General features: G+C 45.5%; 1 protein-coding gene across 1 annotated transcript; it reads right to left on the bottom strand.

The window, feature by feature from the left end:
• Positions 1-756: 756 nt before the first annotated feature.
• LOC121622866 (huntingtin-interacting protein 1-related protein-like) lies at positions 757-16,072 on the bottom strand. The gene is made up of 33 exons (XM_041959905.1): positions 15,844-16,072; positions 15,417-15,480; positions 14,429-14,571; positions 14,261-14,317; positions 13,175-13,255; positions 13,009-13,085; positions 12,854-12,915; positions 12,185-12,325; positions 12,040-12,097; positions 11,880-11,955; positions 9,506-9,643; positions 9,294-9,416; positions 8,958-9,141; positions 8,778-8,866; positions 8,185-8,301; positions 7,951-8,049; positions 7,120-7,314; positions 6,169-6,279; positions 5,889-6,083; positions 5,647-5,794; positions 4,766-4,852; positions 4,572-4,679; positions 4,336-4,472; positions 3,813-3,923; positions 3,667-3,725; positions 3,537-3,567; positions 3,378-3,440; positions 2,622-2,722; positions 2,416-2,521; positions 2,165-2,288; positions 1,846-1,907; positions 1,093-1,752; positions 757-1,003 (listed from the first exon to the last, which is right to left on the bottom strand). The coding sequence occupies exons 1-33, from the start codon at positions 15,922-15,924 to the stop codon at positions 968-970; spliced, it is 3,924 nt and encodes a 1,307-aa protein (XP_041815839.1). The 5' UTR covers positions 15,925-16,072; the 3' UTR covers positions 757-967.
• Between the last annotated feature and the right edge of the window lie 48 nt (positions 16,073-16,120).

The following is a 16,120-nucleotide window of genomic DNA, read 5'->3' as shown; positions in this document are numbered from 1 at the left end:
GATTACTACACCTTCTTTATCAACTTGTATTTTGCTTGTATTTCGAAGGTCCTGTAATCTTTTTCCGGTATTTTTCTACCTGACCTCGCTCTAACTTGACGCGGCTCCACTTCGGTCCCTATAGTAGTGAACAGTGGCTCCTTCCATGGTGGTGAGACTGCAGTTTGTTTTGCGCATGACAGAAATAACAGACAGATGAGGTCGCTGTGAGAATAAATGACAGCACGAGGAACACTGATAACACTGTTCAAGCAGACTCCAAGCATCCAACTGTTATCAGCAGAATGTATTTCGGTAAGTATGAGAAGTCCTCACAGTGCAGTGGATGAATATTCCTGCTGCATTAATGCTGCATTTTAGTGCTGCAGATGTTTCAGGTTGAGCTCATGTGAACAACTTTATATACTGTTGGCCGGTTTAATCTACAGCGATGCATCATATTCTATAATCATATGTTTGTGGTGTGGCTGCTGTGTTTGTGTTATCTGGAATCAGTGTCGTGTCAGTTACGAGCTTTCTGTGGCTCATAGTTGTTCCCAGATGTCACTGATTAGTTTCGCTGCTTGTTCTGATAAAACTCATTTTATAACATGTTTTTCTCTTCAAACCTAAACATTAATATAATCCATCATAAATCCAGACTGCAACTATTCACATTAAATAAATCAAAAGTGCCATACGTGTTTATATTTGAAGCTAATATCATAACGGGAAATAGTGTAAATCAGGAGAATCACTGAAACATTCTGCCTCAGGTGATTTTAGGACTTTTAATGAATCAGACTTGATATAAACAGCGAGCAGAGACACAATAAAGGTTTCAGTATGATTACAAAAATAAGACAGAAAATAATCCATCACATATAAAACAGATAAAAAACACAACAATGCTTTTAAGCTCCTCCAGGCTGAAGATTAAAATCAGTGTCTTTAACACTCGTTCTGTCGGAGTCTTCCTCAGTCTTCTTCAGGATTCCCCTGTTCCTGCTTCACCTCGTTTGAACTGTGATTGATGAAGAAAAAAAAGACGCAGGTATTATATCTGCTGTATATGTTGAATATGCAGCTCTGGCACACGGTTGCAGCTCTTACCGCGTTCTTCAGCAAGTTTCCAGATTTGGTGAAGATGTTGGGTTTCCTGGAGGCCGGTTTGGTCTCCGTGCTGTTCGGCGGGGTCGTCTGGGGCAGAGACGGCGAGTTAGGCCGGGAGAGGCTGGAGGTGTGTGACGAAGGCTGTGACAGTGAGTACGGCTGAGGCTTCAGGTAACTTTGGGTGGGGTTTGGTGTGTAGGGCTGAGCTGGGACGTAAGGCTGGGGGGTGTAGGTTTGAGGAGGGGTGTAGGTTTGAGGAGGGGTGTAGGTTTGAGGAGGGGTGTAGGTTTGGGTCTGGGTGTAGGTTTGAGGAGGGGTGTAGCTTTGAGGAGGGGTGTAGGTTTGCGGAGGTGTGTAGCTTTGGGTCTGGGAGAAGGTGTGTGTCGGTGTGTAAGCCTGAGGCAGTGAGGTGGATGGTGTTGGAGCCGTGGTGAAGGGGTTGGATGGTGCGAAGCTCTGGGTGTTCAGGTAGGGCTGCGTCTGAGAAAAGGACTGAGGTGGCGGCACGGAGTCGAGCAGTGTGGGCGGCGGCGGCGGTGGGAAGCTGTCGGCCTCGTCCTCGCCGTCGCCGGCCCCGCCGAGCTCGTAGTGCCTCTTCCTCAGCTCCCCCAGGCGGACTCGCTCCTGCTCCAGCTGGTTCTCCAGCTGCAGCACCTTCACCTGAGAGACGCCGGGAGGAGAACACGTCAGCTGCCTCGATCAACAGAAAACACACAAAACCAGAGGATGAATGTCGGGACACGAGAGCCTCACCTGAGCCTCCATTTCCTCTGTTTTCAGCTTGATCAGAGACATGCCAGAGAAGTCCATCACACCTGCAAACACACCTGAGAGTTAAACATGCTTAATGTTTACACCAGCGCCACCGTCAGGTCAAAGTATTTAAAGGGATTTCCACCAATTTTACACATTAAAGTCTGTGTCCAGGTCTTCGGGAGGACAACTGCATATGTGAAATAAGTCGTATAAACGGTCCCGTGTCTCCAGAGGCAGCTGCACAAGTGAGAGACGTGTCCTCAAGTGACGTCACTTGAGTCAGGTGATCTGCTCTGCTGTTAGCTCCTCCTCTCACCTTGGTCTGAGATCTGCTGCTGCCCGTGTTTGGTGGAGGCGACGACCACGGCAGCCATGTCGTTTACGTGTCGCGATGCCTGCTGCAGCGTGTGCAGCTTCTTGTTGCCGCGGTCGGCCTTCACCTGAAATGATTGTAAAACACAGGAGCAGCAAACGTTACTGACACGCTGTGGATTCTTAAAGGAGCAGGTCACGCAAATTCCGTTTCTGTTTTTCTGTCTTTTCTCACAGGAGAAGCTTCGTTTGTACCTTTGAGGCGGCCACCAGCTGAGCCGTGCTCGCAGCGATCTCGTGTGAGCAGGCGATGAGCTCCTCGTATCGACCGTTTTCACCCACGACCCGGTCAGCAGAGTCCCTGACAGCAAAGAGGCGAACGCGCTCGTTATGCAGTCTGAAATTCAGGACGAGCATCAGACAACGAATAACTGTGTTTGTACTGATGTGTTGATGCTTACAGCAGCTGGGTGGCGCCCCAGCCGCAGGCTTTGGCGGCGGAGATGAGTCCTTCTGTCCAGCGAGAGTTTTTGGCATAAAATTCTGTGACAGACGCTGCCCCCTACAGGCGGAAAAACAAACACAAACACGTCAACACATGCAACACTCAACTGTGGTTTCTGCTCTGTCTTTACACAGGGCGTCTGCAGAGCTCTTCACGTTAAGTTTCAGACTTTTTAAAACCAATAAAATTCAGTTTGACACATTTTCCATGATCATACCGGTCAAAGAATGACGGAAAACCAGAAGGGACAATAAGGCCTGCAATTGTTTATTAAGTAAATAAAATTATTGACACTTTTTGTCAGAGTTTCCCAGCAACAATAGTGCCTAGTCATATTATAATTTAATTAAATCGAGAACTCTACGAGCTCTCTCGTAGAAACATGGTGTAACATGGCTGGACCTGCCCCCCCTGTAGAAATAAAGAGCTCATTCTACAGTAAACATAAGAATCAATATTATATTCCACTTCTGCCAATAGACCCCCCCTGAATCCTACAGACTGGATCTTTAACTACTCTGGTAGTCCAAACTAACCAAACTGTTGTTGCAGAAAACGATATTTTCACTTCCTGTGGCCAATCAGTGAAAAGCACTTTTCATAATGCAGAAACATAGCTAACGTTAGCTGCTTGCCGACACTATATTATTGCTTGCTTTGCTAGCCTATAACATAGTGTAATGCGATGTTTGACAGTGTCTCATCTACTCACTCTGCCTCCTTCCACAATGTCTTTCTGCAGGTCGGTAGACGCCGTCACCAGTATGTGAACAGCCTGGAGAGAAAAGAGCCGAGCAGAAGAAACACTGAGTGAAAATCAACCCCGAGTTCACAGAAACATACTGTATCCGACAGTAGACGCACTTCTCACCTTCATCAGGTCTGAACAGGATCCCAGGATGCTGCCGTGAGACAGGAAATAAAAATTACACAGATTGCAGGTAAGAAAGAGAGAAGAGTAGAAAACAAGCGATTTTAGGGTGATGCAGAATTCTTCTTACCTCTGGTTGACCTCCAGCTTAATGCCACTGGTGTCTCTCTTTGCCTGGTTCAGTATCTCCTGGGAAACAACAATCGAAACAGAAATGTTAAGCATCACCAGGTGAAGGCGTGGTGCAGGTTTATCCAACGTCATGTGTGTCCTTACGTCCATTCGCAGCACTGCCTCCTCAATGGCGGTCGACGTCGCGATCATCTCTTTATCCACCACGTATCCCAGCTCTTCTTTCAGCACATCCCGACCTTTTGGACGTAAATCCTGAACACAAATCGCAGAGTCAGGACACATCAGAGCTACAGCAGCGAGAACGGAGACGTTGAACTCTTTCACTGAGCTAACATGCTAACATGCTAACATGCTAACATGCTATACTGAGATGGTGACCATGGCAAACACTATAACTGCTACACATCAACACAGTCACACCTGGTCATTGAGTATGTTAGCATGCTGATGTTAGCATTTAGCTCAAAGCGCTGCTGCACAGCTTGCGCTGCTAGCATGGCTGCACACTCTTTTAGAGTACAGCCACACAGAATCCAGCGAGGGTGCACCTGAACACACCGCAGCACTGAACGCTCGGAGAATGATGTAGTGCGAGTTGGGTGGTGCTTGATTTTGGTCTGACCCTTTAGTCTTGTTTCTCTGATAGAGATGAAACCTGTCTCACCTGTCCCAAGGCGAGGATACGTTGGACAGTGTAGCGCACCGCAGACGGATCTGCTCTCTGCAAACTGGCCTGAAGCTTCAGATCCTTCAAGAACTGGAGGCAGCTGTTTGCACAGTCCCGGCAGCTGTCAGTCAAACCTGCATGAGACAAAGCAACAGGAGGGAATGTTTTCTGTTTGTGCGTGATGCGTTCAATGTTTCTCCCTCATGGTTACAGCGTGCATGTGTGTCTCTCACGGTCGGCCTGGTCGGTCGGAGCAGAGTGCGATGTTGCTGATCCGTTGACGATGGTGTCGGCGGCGAGGTGGGAAAACTGAGTGACCGCTCTCAACAAACCACTGGCATCTAAAAAGAGTAGAGGGGCATTAGAAACACTCATCAGCTACTCCATCTTCAGACCTGAACACACACACACACACACACACACTTACCGTTCCTGTTTCCCAGATAGACCAGGTGGCTCTGCTGCATTTTGTCTATAGAACTGAGAGTGATTTCTGCTCGATTCACCAAATAATCTGAAAAACAGGAAGCAAAACTGCAACTTACAACTTTACTTTAACCTCACCTATTTAGCATTAATTAGCAGTACAGAAACATTTAATAAATGGTTTATAACACACTGTAATGTAGTTTTCAGTAGAAATAAGCATATTTTTAAGTGTTTATTGGTGAATTTGTCGACAGCTGTGACTCCTCCTGTGAGGCCAGAAGTGGAGGTTGGCATACGAATCAAGCAGCAGTCTACCTCGTCGGTCTGGACAATGAAGCTAATGAGGTAGAGGCAAAAACTGCAGTTCCTCAAATGGCCACTTGAGGCCGGCTCCAAAAGTAAGTCAATGCCCATAGACCCCCATATTAAACAAACAACAGTTTTTCTCTGTTCATGACTGTGCGGAGGTGAATTTGTATATGAATCACTAATTTAAATCATATCAAGGCTTAAAGTCATGCATAATGATGGACTTGGTCGCTTTGAGTGACAGCTAGCTGCTAGGTTTCAGCAACCAGGCTTCATTGGCCCGTCTCACCTCCACCCATGCTCCACCTTCTTGCTCAATTTTGGATTAGTATTAAGTTTTCATTAATTAATTCATTTTATTAAGTAATGTTCTTGTTACTCAGACAAAACAACCAATTTAAAGACTTCAAACCAGGCTCTGGGGACATTTTACAGACGAAAAAATGATTAAAAAATAATAAATGATTGATTGGCAATAAAAACAATCAATATTTAAAGCTGCAGCTTTGATTAGATTCAGTGTATTGAATGTGTTTTTTTTTGGAGGGTGAGAAATGAAAGCGGTTTTACCAGGTGAGCTGATGCAGCAGACATGTATGGGGTCATCCAGTTTGGCCACAGCGTCCAGTATGATGCCCTCAGCCTCCACAACAGCACACTGCAGCAGACAGAACTGCTCCTCCTGCAGCTTCTGGGTCAGCTCACCTTCCCGACAGGCCTGATTTAACACACACACACACACATTCATCAGTAACTAACCGCTATGAGATGAATAACAGCTTCACCGTGCAGGCGTAGCCGCAGCGCAGCACCTGTTGCTGTAGCTGAGCGTGCAGGCTTCCCAGCTCCATGCTGCTCCTCTGCCTCTCCTGCTCCAGGGAGCTCTGGTGGAGCTGAGCCTGCTGTCTGAGGGAGTTCAGCTCAGCCTCCTGGTCCCTCACCGAGCGCCGCAGCACCTCCCTCTCCGCCTGCAGCCCAGCCAGGGTGCTGCTCAGCTGGGAGCCACTCTGAGGATCCAGACACGGGTCAGCGTTTGACATGTCACAAGGCTTTTCTTTACAATGTGAGAGAAGTTTCTAGAGATTTTCCCACCATTTCTTTGCTCTGCAGGGCGCCGTTCGCTCGAGCCAGTTCTGCTCGTGTTGAGTCCAGCTCCCGTCTCAGCCGGTCGATCTCTAACTTCTGCTCTGCATTGATGGTGAGCTACAGGAAGACACGTTTAATTATAACCAGCGGTGGAAGAAGTACTCAGATCCTTCACCCAAGTAAGAGTATGGACGTATTATCAGCAGAATATATTTGAAGTATCAAAAGTAAGTAAAATGTTTCTGTCAGTGTTTCTCATCATATCTGATGTTTGTGGATTAATATTCCTGCTGCATTCATGTGGATGCTGCATTTTACTGCTGTAGATGTTTCAGGTTGAGCTTGAACTACTTTATATCCTGTTGGCTGGTTCAATCTACAGCAATGCATCATATTCTATAAGATCATCATATGTTTGTCCTGTGAGAACCTCGTATCTCAGAAAAACAGCCCCTTTTCAGCTTTGTGACGATGCATTTTCAGCTGATCCAAGAGGCATTTTAAACAGTTTATTTAGCTGAAGAAGGACGAGGATCTCTCAAGACATGAAGGAAAACTTCATCCTTCAGTTTATCACAAAAACATCTGGAGATATGTGGTTTTCACTGGATAGGAAGGAAAGTTGCTAGTAACTAAAGCTGTCTGACAAATGTAGTGGAGTAAAAAGTACATTTGCCTCTAAGATGTAGTGGAGAAGTATAAAGCTGCATAAAAGGGAAATACTAAGAAATAAGAAAATAAAAATAGGCTAAAATTGGATTAAAGCAGATAAACAGGAAAAAAAAGACAGCAAGCTACCAGGCAACGAGAAATATGAGTCAACTTTGATTTGAGGGGGCCGTGGTCAACAGAAAAGCCCAGATATGTGGAGCATATCTGTGTAGTTTAGAGTCTGGGGACAGGAAGCAGACCTGATCCAGAAGCGAGCATTGTGTACTGTCTTCAGACGGTCGGTACCTGCTGCTGCAGCTGAGCTCTCAGGGCCTCCAGCTCTCGGTTCAGTCTGTCTCTCTCCAGGTCCAGAGAGCCCTGCTGCTGTTGAGCCTGCTGTCTCAGCGAGGAAATCTCAGCGTCTTTCTCTCTGGCAGAGTGAAGCAGCACGTCCCGCTCGGCCTGCAGAGCTGCCAGGCTGCTGCTTGCCTGAGACCCCTCCTGGAGACGAAGAGCCAGAAACAGGAATGAATGAAAGGCGTCGTGATAAGACCTGAAGGAGGATACCGGTCCTGTTCCCTCTGTGATTAGCACAGTGGTGGAAAGAAACCGCTGCGAGTACATTTACTCTACCTAAAACATATTCAAGGTATTTCTTCTTCCATTTTAAGTTTATACTTCCATGTTAATACCATGATGCGTTCACTGCCCCTTTCACACATAGTTCCCTGTAGATTAATGGAATAACTTTTCAGATACCACGGGTCATGTCAGCTATTCACACATGCAGCAACATTCAGGAAATTACTGCTTTCCTTTACAACACAGCTGCACCGCCATTTCTCTAAATATCGATCCCTGGTGTTAATGTGGTAGTGTTTCTGAAAGGTGATGCATTCACTTGCTGTTGTTTGTATGGAAATATCTTAGAACAGTGAATGGAAGCGCCTTTGACTGGTGCTGCGTTCACTTGCTGTTGTTAGTATGGCGGTGTCTCTGAAAGGTGATGCAATTACTCACTGTTGTAGTACAATAGCCGCTTAGCTCAGGTAAAAATGCGACCACACTACTGACTTGTGATTTCCACCTATAATGCTGAGTCATTGTATCTTTAATACTCTAATACAGCAGTCTCACCATCTCTTTACTGTCCAGGGTGCTGCGGAGGGCAGCCAGCTCTGCTCTTTGCTCCAGTAGTTCCTGGTTCAGGTGTTGAACCTGCTGCTGCTGATTCATCTGATTGGGAGAGAAGACACCAGGTAAATATTCCCGACAGTCTCTGTCTGTCAACACACGGGTTTTCTGGGAGAGACGGATAACGTTCCGCGGTGTTGTTCAGTGGTTATGGGACAGATAATGACGACGTCTCACCGCGTTTATTTTCTCCCGTCGCAGACTTTCCAGCTCGTTTTCCAGCTGCTGTTTGGCTCGCAGCAGATCTTCTTGGCCTTGTTTTGTACTGGACAGGATCTTCACTGTGTCTGCGTTCTGCACCAACACACAGCAAACAACTCGCGTTAGCAAACATTTAAACACTTTGAGAAATACTCCACGTTCTTGGCCAGCGTTAGATGAGAAGATTGATACCACTCTCATGTCTGTTTGGTAAATTTTAAAATATTTTAGCTTAGCATAAAGACTGGAAATATGGCTAAAGTATCAACCAATCAGCACCTCTGAAGTGCTGGGGTGTTATAAATATTTGTTCAGGCTGCAGTTTTACGGGGTGTTTATGTGTTGTGACTTCCTTTTGTGAGAGTCAGGCTAGCTGTTTCCACCTACTTCCAGTCTTCGTGCTAAGCTAACTGGCTGCTGGCTGTAGCTTCAGACTTTCTGAACAGATCAGAGAGAGATATCGATTTTCTCGCCTAACTCTCGGCGTGAAAGTGATGAGAAGTATTTCCCAAAACATCGAACTTCTCCTTGAGGAGCGGGAAAGAAACGCCGGCGATGGGGCAGTTTACCTTCTTCATTAGGTCAGCGTGGCTGGTGATCAGCTCGGCGTGCCTCTCTTTGAGCTGAGCGAAACGAAGCTCCGCTGCCTGAGCTCGAGCTGCGTGGAGACGACGGGACGAAGAGGACACAGTTACTCAGTGAGACTCAGAAACATTCGTTTGGCTGTTTCACCAGATCTGCCCACTTACTGTCTGCCTCCTTGAATCCGATCTGAGCCCCGACACTGGCCACGTTAGCGCTCCGCAGAGCTTCCACCTCCATCCGCAGGTGTTCGTTCTCCACCATAGCCATCTGTTTGTGGGTGCGCTGCTCCTCGGCCTCGGCCTCCAGACGATTCACCTGAGCCTTTAACTCAGTCACACACCTCTGAGCCTGAGGAGAGGAGGAACAAGGGGGTCTGTTTCACCTTTATTGACCGGTTCACGCTGGAAATGTGTGGTAAACAACAGGAAATCGTGCACAGCTACATGGTGACGTGTGGTTCAGGATGTCAAGCCACTCCACCACCAGGATGCCCTCCTTACCTCGGTCTTGATGAGCTGTAGCTCTGGTTTGAGCACCTCTAGCTCTCTCTTCAGACTGTCGTTTTCTGCTTCTCTCTGGCCAAGCGAAGCATCGGCTGCTCCCATTTGGCTGAGCAAATAATACTGCCATGACGACACACTGAGTGTTAGCCGTGGTGCCAGGAAACAAGGTGGAAAACACTATTTATCTTTTGACTCGTATGAAAGCGTACCTGTGGCATCTGCGGCGCCTCCCGAACCTCCGCCTGCGGCTCCACCTCCTCCTCCTCCTGACGCTCCTCGTTCGGGATCACCACCACTGGCCTCTTATATTCACCCAGGGCGGCAGCGCGAAGGAAGTTTGGAGGAGCCTGAGGGGTTATATTAAATAAAAAAGGTGTGCTTGATGGATGACAAAATAAATGTATATACAAGACCGCTCAAAAGTTTGAAAGTCACCTGTCATATTGATGCTTTTCTTCTTTCCTTCAATAATGAACATTTTAACACGGATAAAAACAGTGAACACAAACCATATTATCTGCATTTGAAATAGTTCTGGCCCCAAAAGAAGAATAACTCAGTGACTACATTTTTAAATTAGTTAGCATGTTGTTCCATCCACACTAACCCTTGACTAACCTTTTGTTTCTATTTTGAAGTTTTAAAGGACCAGTGTGTGGGATTTAGAGCCATCTAGTGGTGAGGTTGCAGAGTGCAACCAGCTGTACACCCCTCGCCTCACCCTCCCCTACAGCAGCCATGAAAAATGTGAAAACTGTGAAAGTCCCTCTCTGGGGTCAGTGTTAGGTTTGTCCGCTCTGGGCTTCTGTAGAAACATGGCGGACTCTGTGGAAAAGGACCAGGGGTGGATCTCATTTCTCAAAATTGTCGTTTCCTCGCTCCTCGCTCCTCGCTCGGAAGTACTTCTGGTCTGCCACATATCCCAAAGCGAAAATTGCGGCTCTGAGGAGTGAGGATCGAGGAGCGATGAGGGCCCTCGGAGGAGCTATGAGCGAGGATACATCAGTGCATCCTACCCGGAAGTCTGTCAACTGAACGGTATGAAGACTCCGCCCCCACAGCTGGCACGTTTGAACGAGGTGGAGGAGAAAGTGCGCTAGTGTCAGTATCCTGCAGTGAATGGCTGTAATTCAGATGAGCCAAACAACGCTACGTTCTCCAAAGAACATGAGGATCCGTCATGTTTCAATCACGTAAGAGATGATGTATAGTGAGCAGGGACGACAGGAACCTGCTCACTATTATCCCGCTTTGAACTCTGCTCACTACTAAAGCATTCAATATAAAGTGACACAAAATAGTGATTAAAACATATGTATTGATTTAAAATGAGCCTACTCTCGTCTGTCATCGCTCTCACTGCGCAGCGGCTCTGAAAGTAAAACACGTACGTTGCCTAGCAACTGCCTCTCAATGTGCGCAGGCCGGCAGGCAGGAAAACTTATTTCTTTACAGAGAGATCAGAGAAATCATGTCAAAGGTGGAGAAGAGACGGGACCTCCCAGACCTGAGAGAGACGTAGCTGGAGACAGAGTTTGGTTTACCGCTGTTATTTCTACTGATGAATAAAAGTCGCGCAGTCGCGTTCAGCGTCAGACATTAAAACATCTGTCTTCAGTTTTGTCTCCACTCAGCAGTCTTTAATCTACAACCTGTTCTAACACTAACACATCGGCCTCTCGTCACTCGTTCTGCGTGTCATCTGAGTGAAATAATGTGTTTCATGGTTTGTCGGTTTGCCTTCATTGGTCTGAAATGTGTCTCATTGAACGGGACAGAAGACACAGCGAGGCTGATAAAGTTCAGGTCAGAAAATGACACCTGTTCACCTGGAAGAGGCGTCCAGCCAAGAATGAACTCATTAATTCTCATGTGTGTTAATAAAAGTGTTTCATATTTATTTGCTAGTGCTGGAGACTTTTTAACAATAACTGCAGCAGGTCCAGCTGTGTCGCGTCATCAGAAACAGACGTCGCTTCACGTGACACTTCAGAGGAAAGGACGTCTCAATTCTCATAAAACATATTTCCTCGTTTCTTCTCTCCTTGCGTGGTTTCCTTGCATCCCTGGTGGGCGGGACTAAGACGCAAGGAAAAGACGCAAGTGAGGGAAACGAGGATGCAATTTTGAGAAATGGGATCCACCCCAGCTCTCTCTATAGATATAAAGATCTCATTCTTAGGTAACAAAAACACAATAATTCTGATTTTCAGGTGATTATACATTAATGACAACACTATTATTAATATTGAATTTCACTTCTTCCTATAAATCATATGAAATCCTGCAAACTGGACCTTTAAAAACCGCTCTGCTTCGCAACACACCTGTCAGTCTGGTTGAACTATTGTGCTGCCTTTTGCTCTCCGTGTACAAAAATGACTTTTTTTGCAAACCTTTCATACAAACTAACATCTACTGTATTTATAAAGAGGACTTTCTACACCTAAAAGCATGAAAGACCATTCACAAGTACGTCCTCGTCCTCTCTGCCGTCTGACTGAACTGAATAAAGCTTTTGTTGCAGGTGAACAGCAGTGAACATGTGGACACACTGAATGAAACTCCCAAACTGCCACTTACGTCTGGGAGATCTGGGATCTGGATGATGCTTTTAAAGAACTCCATTTCTCTGGCTCTGTCGAAGAACTGCGTGAGGCTGCAGGAGGACACAATTCCGTCACTGACAGAAGCAATAAGAGGTATAAAAATGTGTTTTTGCCAAGCAGCTCTGATAACCTACCTCGTAAAGAGGTCACGGAAGCGCTCTCGATGTCCCAGAAGAACATCTGGAGCAATGCCTACAATCCAGACGACATGGTGGAGTTGAGGTTTGATCTGACGCAGCTAGGTTTGATCGAATGAAAACAGATTTGTACGACACTCACGGCTGTGGAGTTTGAACATCAGCCGGACTGAGAAGTGGTAGAGGAAGCTGCAGTCCAGTATGAGGGGTATCAGAGGCGTCAATCTGCACTGTCCAGCTGGAGTGTTGGATTTGGCCCCATTGGCGTCCAACTGACGCAGAACTGATGAGAAAAAACATCAACATCAAATCAGAGAGAAGTCTGGTGTGTGTATCCAAAGCCTGATATGTCTTATGTTCAATCCCAGCTACAACGTCCTGCTGCCACAAATAAATACTACAGCACCAAACGGGGATTAATCCGCCGCTGAAAATAGTCCCAAACAAGTGAACCATTTCCTCCTGTTTGAGTAACGTTTAATAAAAACTAGAGCGACCGGCTGTTTTAGGAAATTACTGAGTCTTGTTAGAAAATGAAAATAATTATTGATGAGACATTTATGAAGATTTATGTCTTCAGCAGGAACAAACAGGCTTGGAGCTGCAGACGGGGTCAGGAGTCAGTGAGAGACGCACTAACACATTATTGATTTTGGTCTTTTCATGGGATTATAACAACAACAACAAAAATATAAATCCCACCAATAGGCCACTAATGACAATGTCAAACATTACTTTCAAGATGGTTTTGCCATCAAATATCAAAAAGAACATGTGGATATGCAGAGAGACTGACTTCCCCTGGTCTCACCTGTCTCAGACATCTTCAGTCCAGCATCCAGGTAATCCAGCAGTTCCTGTGTCATATCTAACCTGCAATACATTAAAAAAACGTGTTCATGAAGCACATTAAACTGCAGGTTTCAGGACCAAGAGCTCATCGCTGTGGGTGGGTGGGAAACTTACACGTTCGTCATGTCGTTTCCTGCCTCCCTCTCCAAAGTCTCGTCGCTGGCCTCCAGGTTGCCCGGGATCACCTTGTGCTGCGGAGAAACGTTGATTTTTTCAGTCTCATCATTCTGAGTGAGTAATATTTCATGTTTGAGCCATGAAGCAAATATTTATGTGTTACCTTTGCATGAAATTCCATTTTGAGGCAGAGGAATTTGGCAGACAAGGCGACAATGTGGCCGTATCGATCGTGCAAGTTTCCCTGGAGAAGAATTTTAAGATATGCAGCAAGTTGTCATCCGTTTGTTTGTTTGTTTGTTTGTTTGCACGACACAAAATCGAAAGAGAAAATGTAAAAAATCCAAACAGGTCTCAACTTATAATAAAGGAATTCTAACAAACAGATTCTGCAGGCTTGTACTCAGTAATATTACAGTAACTTGTGAAGGGGTAAATCATGGAGTAATCCAAATGTAACATTAATATCAGTGGGGGAAAGTAACTAAGTATGTTTACTCAAGTACTATAATGGGAACAATTTTCAGGTACTTGCACTTTACTTGAATATTTCAATTTTCTGCTACTTTATACTTCAATTCCACAGCAACTGAGGGGCAAATGTTGTGTTTTCGCTCCACTTCATTTATCTGACAGTTAGAGTTAAAGGTCACTTTTCAAATTAAGACTTTACATGATAAAAACAACCCATTTAAGATTAAACCAGTGGTTTCCAACCTCTTTGTCCTGTGACACATTTCACCTCAAAACTTCTCTCGTGGCTTCATGTAAGTCACAGCTTGAGGCTCAGAGAGTAAAAATTATCCAATATTTCATGAAGGGAAAAGATGGAAATCTTAAAATATATCAGAACCTTGTTGGTGTTTTTTTTTTTTTTCCCTTCACCATCGATCATCTCATGACCCCTCAGATTTCTCTGGTGACCCTTTGGAGGGGCCCAACCCCAAGGTTGGGAACCACTGGTTAAACTAGCTCACTGTATATGACGTAGTTGACAGCAGGTCCACCTGCAGCAGCTCCAACAGTAAAATGCTGCTCTAACATCGATGCTTCAGTATGAACAATCTAATAATGTCTCATAGAATCAGAGATCAGTCACAAGAGACTTTTTACTACAGAACGAGTACTTTTACTGCTGATACTTCTGTATTTTTACGGCAGAGGAATTTGAATCAGGTCTTTTACTTGTAATAGAGTATTTGTACATTGTTGTGTTAGCACTTTCACTTCGTCCATCACAGCTACTCACCCAGAGAACGCCCATATCTTTGACGTTGCGACAGTATCTGTGAGAATCTCTCACGGCCTGCAGGTCGGACAGAAACCAGAGAGATTACACGTAACCAACATGACGGAGGACAGAAAACGGAGGTGAAGAAGAGGACTGAGTGAAGCTGCTGCAGGTGTTAGAGCTCACGTTTCTGTGTCCGCCACGCAGGACTTTGTGCAGCAGGTAGCAGAACTTCCAGCTGATCATGGAGTTGCTGGACAGAGGCAGGTTCAGGATGTAGGACCAGAAGGTGGTAGCTCCACCCTCCTTATGTGTTCCCAGGATGACATCTTCACAGCTGTCAAGGAAACTCCAGAATACTAATGACCATGTCCATCACTTTGAAATATCTCAACAACTATTGGACACATTGTCATGAAAGTTTGTGCAGACATTAAAAATCCTCTGCGGATGAATCTGACTGACTTTGTCACCACTTTCATGCTTCCTGTATCCCTCCGCCTCTGACAGCTGTTCATGGCGGAGGTTGTGTGGCTCAGGCCTGTTTGGAGACACCTGAAGCTGCTTGCGTCTATGATTTTGTCTTCCTGATTGTTCACAATGTAATTTAACTGTTCTGTTCTGTTCTGTACACATGACATCTATTTCCTGTCCGTCCGTCCTGGGATGGACATGGGCCCGTCCTCTGTTGGCCTTCCTGCAGCTTCTTGCATTGTCTTTCACTTGTTCCAGGTTTTTGGGGGGGTTGTTAATATGTGATTTGTATTATTGAGCCCTATGAATAAAATGATGGCTTAGAGAGAAGTTTATACCACTGTTGGATGGATTGAAGGTTGGGGGGCCCACTCTCCTGTGCTTCTCAGGATCATCTTTGTGATCATTTTGATGATCCCTTCACTTTAAATCTAGCGCCATCATCAGGTGAACATCTTGATTTGTCCAACACTAATTTCAGACTAATATCTGCAAACTAATGAGTCTCAGCAGCCTCAGCTGTTTTTTGTGTTTATCTAATTAGGAAATAAAAGAATTCTGGCACATTTAACAAACATGGCACATTATAAAACACATAAACCCGCATCATGGTTGTAGCCTGTTAAAGTATCTGTCAGTAAATATTCTCACGTCGCCTTTAAAGCAGGAAACCTGCTGGTAAATGTAGAAAAAAGGATACTGCGCACATATTTCTCTTTGGGCGGTGTTTCAGCGGCGGTGACAATTTTGCTGATGCTGTGGAGCTGAAAGAAATGAGACAACAGACATCAGGACTGAACCGGGTGAGAACAGTTCAGCTGCCGGACAGGTATCAGATAAGACTTCTAGATAAAAACCAAAAGGTGCCCGAAGGTGGATTTACGGCAGCGGCCACAGGTTGACTTCAAGCTTACTCAAAAGAAGTATAAAAGCTTGCAGTAATTTCACTGAAATATTAAACTTTGAATGTTGGTTTTATCTTCATATTTAATATTCTGGCAGTGCGCCGAATAAAATCTAATCATATAAAAGTCATTGGATGTAACAACAACGCATCACTATTAGATGAACAAATGATCCTCACGGAGCCATGAAACTGTTTAACTTTGAAAAAATGGATGACTAACCTGTTGTTTGCCGAACTGCTCCTTCTCCGCAGCCAAAGCTTTTTCCGTCTTGTTGTCGCTTTTGTTCTTGGTTTTGCTCATGTTGTTACTGTACCGCACGCGAACTGAAGGTCTGAGACTCCGCGGTAGTCCGGCTCCAGGTGTCAGCTACTCACCTGTGCTCTCGTGCCTCTTAAAAACAATAGGTGCGTCAGACGCGGCGCGCGCACGGCTCACAGGCTTCCTCCTCCGCAGCCTTCCCAAAGAAGATTTACAAGTAAACAAAGCAGTTTCTCTT

This window comes from Chelmon rostratus, chromosome 19 (genome assembly GCF_017976325.1).
Source record: "Chelmon rostratus isolate fCheRos1 chromosome 19, fCheRos1.pri, whole genome shotgun sequence".
Lineage (NCBI taxonomy): Eukaryota > Metazoa > Chordata > Actinopteri > Chaetodontiformes > Chaetodontidae > Chelmon > Chelmon rostratus.
The sequence above is the reverse complement of the archived record's forward strand: the minus strand, read 5'-3'. Positions and strand labels throughout refer to the sequence as shown.